Source organism: Echiichthys vipera (genome assembly GCF_963691815.1).
Source record: "Echiichthys vipera genome assembly, chromosome: 7".
Classification (NCBI taxonomy): domain Eukaryota; kingdom Metazoa; phylum Chordata; class Actinopteri; order Perciformes; family Trachinidae; genus Echiichthys; species Echiichthys vipera.
The window spans coordinates 148,844-152,500 of NC_139832.1; the positions used below are offsets into that span (position 1 = coordinate 148,844).

Here is a 3,657-nt window from a genome sequence, read left to right on the forward strand (position 1 = left end):
GTGTGTGTGTGTGTGTGTGTGTGTGTGTGTGTGTGTGTGTGTGTGTGTGTGTCAACGTATTTATTAAAACATTGTTTTAAACTTCACCGTCTTTACTGAAAATAAACTCTTATTAAAGTTGATTTAACATGTAAAGTGTTAAATAAACTTATTAAAGTTGATTAAACATGTAAAGTGTTAAATAAACTTATTAAAGTTGATTTAACATGTAAAGTGTTAAATAAACGTATTAAAGTTGATTTAACATGTAAAGTGTTAAATTAACTTTAAACACTGAAAGTTTAAATTTTCTTGTAATAATTTAAAACAAACAGGTTTTTATTAAATTATGACTTTTTATAAAGTTAAAGTTCATAAATCAGACGACGTTTCACTTTATGAACGTTAACTTTAAATAATTTAAATAATTAACCATTTAATAATAATAATAAATAATATAAATAATAATAATAACAATAATAATATGAATAACTGACGCCTGAGGAAGATTTCATCGTTTTATTGAGAACTTTAGTGCAAAATATGAACTAAATATTTCATATGAACCTCTGAACATGTAGTTATAGACTCCCGGCTCCAGAGGGGCAGAGACGGCGCCCGGCGGCGGCGCCGACGCAGTAACGAGGACAGGAAGTAGAAATAAAAACGTCATTTATTGCGTGGACTGTACAAAGGAGCGCGTGGAGACGCGTGGAGACGCACGGAGCGCGCTCAGAGTTCATGGAATGGGTCGCTCAGTAATACTGGTGTGTACCGGAAGTCTGTACCGCCGCCGCCACCACACGGCGCCGTGCACACGGCGAGTACCGAGTCCACGGTGAGTACCGAGTCCATGGTGACAGGAAGTCCCGACAGTCACTGCGTCTCCGTAGGAATATAAAGAAGAAGAGTCAACAGGAAGTGGCGTGTCACGCCGTGCTCTTGGTCGGCAGCTCCGTGCTGTTGTGTCGCGTCTTGCGTGACGTGCCATCGTCCCGCGGCCGCGCCTTCTGCAGGTTGGACATGGCGGCGGTGCGCTCGATGTCGATGAGCGCGTAGAGCTCGGTGCGGCGTGTGGGCGTGGTGGGCGGCAGCGGGGAGGTGGGCGTGCGCGGCGTGTGGGGGTTGCTGCCGTCGGAGGCGCCCTTGTTCCCCGCGGTGCCCGTGTCCATCTCCACCTCGATGTAGTTGAGGGTCTTGGGCGGCTCGGCGTGGCCCGGGGGCGCCGGCCGGCGGAAGTCGAAGTTGAAGATGGTAGGTCCTTCAGTGCGGCGTCGGGCCGTGTCGGGCCGGTGCGCGCTGAGCGGCGCCGTGACGTTCTCGGTGTTGACGTAGTTGTGCGAGGACTCGAGGGCGGCGGACAGAGGGTGAGAGTACGAGTGGTGCAGCGCAGCGTGCTGCGTGGCGTGCTGCGGGTGGTGGTTGTACCCGTTGAGCGATGGCGTCTTCAGGCCGCTCTCCTCCTCCTCGCCGCTCGGCTTCCTCGCCTCCCACACCGGCGGCAGCGCCGGCAGGTTCTCGTAGTCCAGCAGGGCGGTGCGCCGCTGGGCCGAGTTGTTAACGTTCTGCAGGTCGGGCGTGAGGGGGGGGCGGGCGGTGGCGGCGAGGAGCCGCAGAGGAGGAGGAGGCGGAGCCGTTGGAGAGCGGGGGGGCCGGCTCGGCAGGCGCCTCGGCGTGGCCGTTAGTCTCTCGTGGCTCCGCCTCCTCCCTCACCTCCTGCTGCCTCTTCTCCTTCTCCATCAGCTGCCTCTGCACCGGCGTGGGCCCGAGCACGAAGCGCACGCCCTGCGGCTCCAGCAGCACCTGGGGCTCCGGCGCCGCGGGCGGGGCCGGCGGGTCGCTGCGGACCCTCGGAGGCGGCGGCGGTGTCGGGGGACAATGAGACTGGGGGGAGGCGGGGCTCTCCAGAGGCGTGGTGACGGTCAGCGGGCTGGGCTGCTCCTCCAGGAGCCCGCTGGTGTTCACGTACGTGTGCACCTGCAACACAGAGCGTCATTACATCACCGTGACATCAGCATGACATCATCATCAGAACAGGAAGTGGCCTCACCGCCTCGTCGGACACCAGCAGAGGGTGCGTGGACTCCTCCCCCACCGACGGAAGACGGGTGCTCGCCACAGACGGGTGACGGCTGGAGGGGTGAGACGGCGCCTCGCCCACAGACGGGATCCTGGACACGCCGTTAGGAACCGTGGGCACAGAGTAACCCAGAGCTACACACACACACACACACACACACGCGGAGAGACACACACACACACACGCGGAGAGACACACACACACACACACACACACACACACACACACACGCACATGCAGAGAGACACACACACACACACACACACACACACACGCAGGTGGACTGTGAAAAACATCTAAGTGTGTGTGTGTGTGTGTGTGTGTTTGTGTCTGCGTGTGTGTGTGTGTGTGTGTGTCTCTCTGCGTGTCTGCGTGTGTGTGTGTGTGTGTGTGTGTGTCTGCAGGTGTGTGTGTGTGTGTGTGTGTGTGTATGTCTGCAGGTGTGTGTGTGTGTGTGTGTGTGTGTGTGTCTCTGTGTGTGTGTGTGTGTGTGTCTGTGTGTGTCTTGTGTGTGTGTGTGTGTCTGTGTGTGTGTCTGCAGGTGTGTGTGTGTGTGTCTCTGCAGGTGTGTGTGTGTGTGTGTGTACCTGCAGGTGTGTGTGTCTCCAGCACCGGCTCCTCCACTACACTGATGCTGTGACTGTGCATCACCTCCTGCAGCATGTTGAAGATTTCTTCAGCCCGCGGACATTTGAACGCAAAGATCCCTGCAAACAAACAACAACAACAACAACAACGATAAACAAACAACAAACAAACAAACCAGAGAAGTGTTACGGGTGTTTGTTGTTGTTGTTGTTGTCGTCGTGGCGGCGGTACCGTACCCTGGCCCGTCTGGCAGCGGCGCCCGCTCTCGAAGGAGAACAGGTTGGAGTCGTAACCGTAGCGACGTAAACACAGGTACGGCCACCGGACGTCGTCACGGCGATGAGTGTGGAGAACAAGCTCCGCCTCCGTCAGCTCCATCACACCTGAGCCCAGCTCGTTCCCATCGTCGTCCACGTTCACCACCTGTCAACAACAACAACAACAACAACAACAGGGTCAGAGAGAAACAACAACAACAACAACGACAGGGTCAGAGAGACGACAACAACAACAACAACAACAGGGTCAGAGAGATGTCAACAACAACAACAACAACAACAACAACAACAGGGTCAGAGAGACGTCAACAACAACAACAACAACAACAGGGTCAGAGAGACGTCAACAACAACAGGGTCAGAGAGAAACAACAACAACAGGGTCAGAGAGAAACAACAACAACAACAACGACAACAGGGTCAGAGAGAAACAACAACAACAACAACAGGGTCAGAGAGAAACAACAACAACAACAACGACAACAGGGTCAGAGAGAAACAACAACAACAACAACAGGGTCAGAGAGACACAACAACAACAGGGTCAGAGAGACGTCAACAACAACAACAACAACAACAACAGGGTCAGAGAGAAACAACAACAACAACAACAACAGGGTCAGAGAGACGTCAACAACAACAGGGTCAGAGAGATGTCAACAACAACAACAACAACAGGGTCAGAGAGACGTCAACAACAACAGGGTCAGAGAGACGTCAACAACAACAACA

At 53.6% G+C, this 3,657-nt stretch overlaps 1 protein-coding gene across 1 annotated transcript in view; it reads right to left on the reverse strand.

Moving 5' to 3' along the window:
• Nucleotides 1-501: 501 nt before the first annotated feature.
• The window catches only part of LOC310949506 (fibroblast growth factor receptor substrate 2-like), a 7,834-nt gene continuing 4,678 nt past the window's right edge, over nt 502-3,657 (reverse strand). The window contains 5 exon segments of the mRNA XM_083916980.1: nt 502-1,568; nt 1,570-1,956; nt 2,030-2,193; nt 2,647-2,766; nt 2,884-3,070. Coding sequence (XP_083773106.1) covers nt 909-1,568; nt 1,570-1,956; nt 2,030-2,193; nt 2,647-2,766; nt 2,884-3,070 — 1,518 coding nt within the window. The 3' untranslated portion in view covers nt 502-908.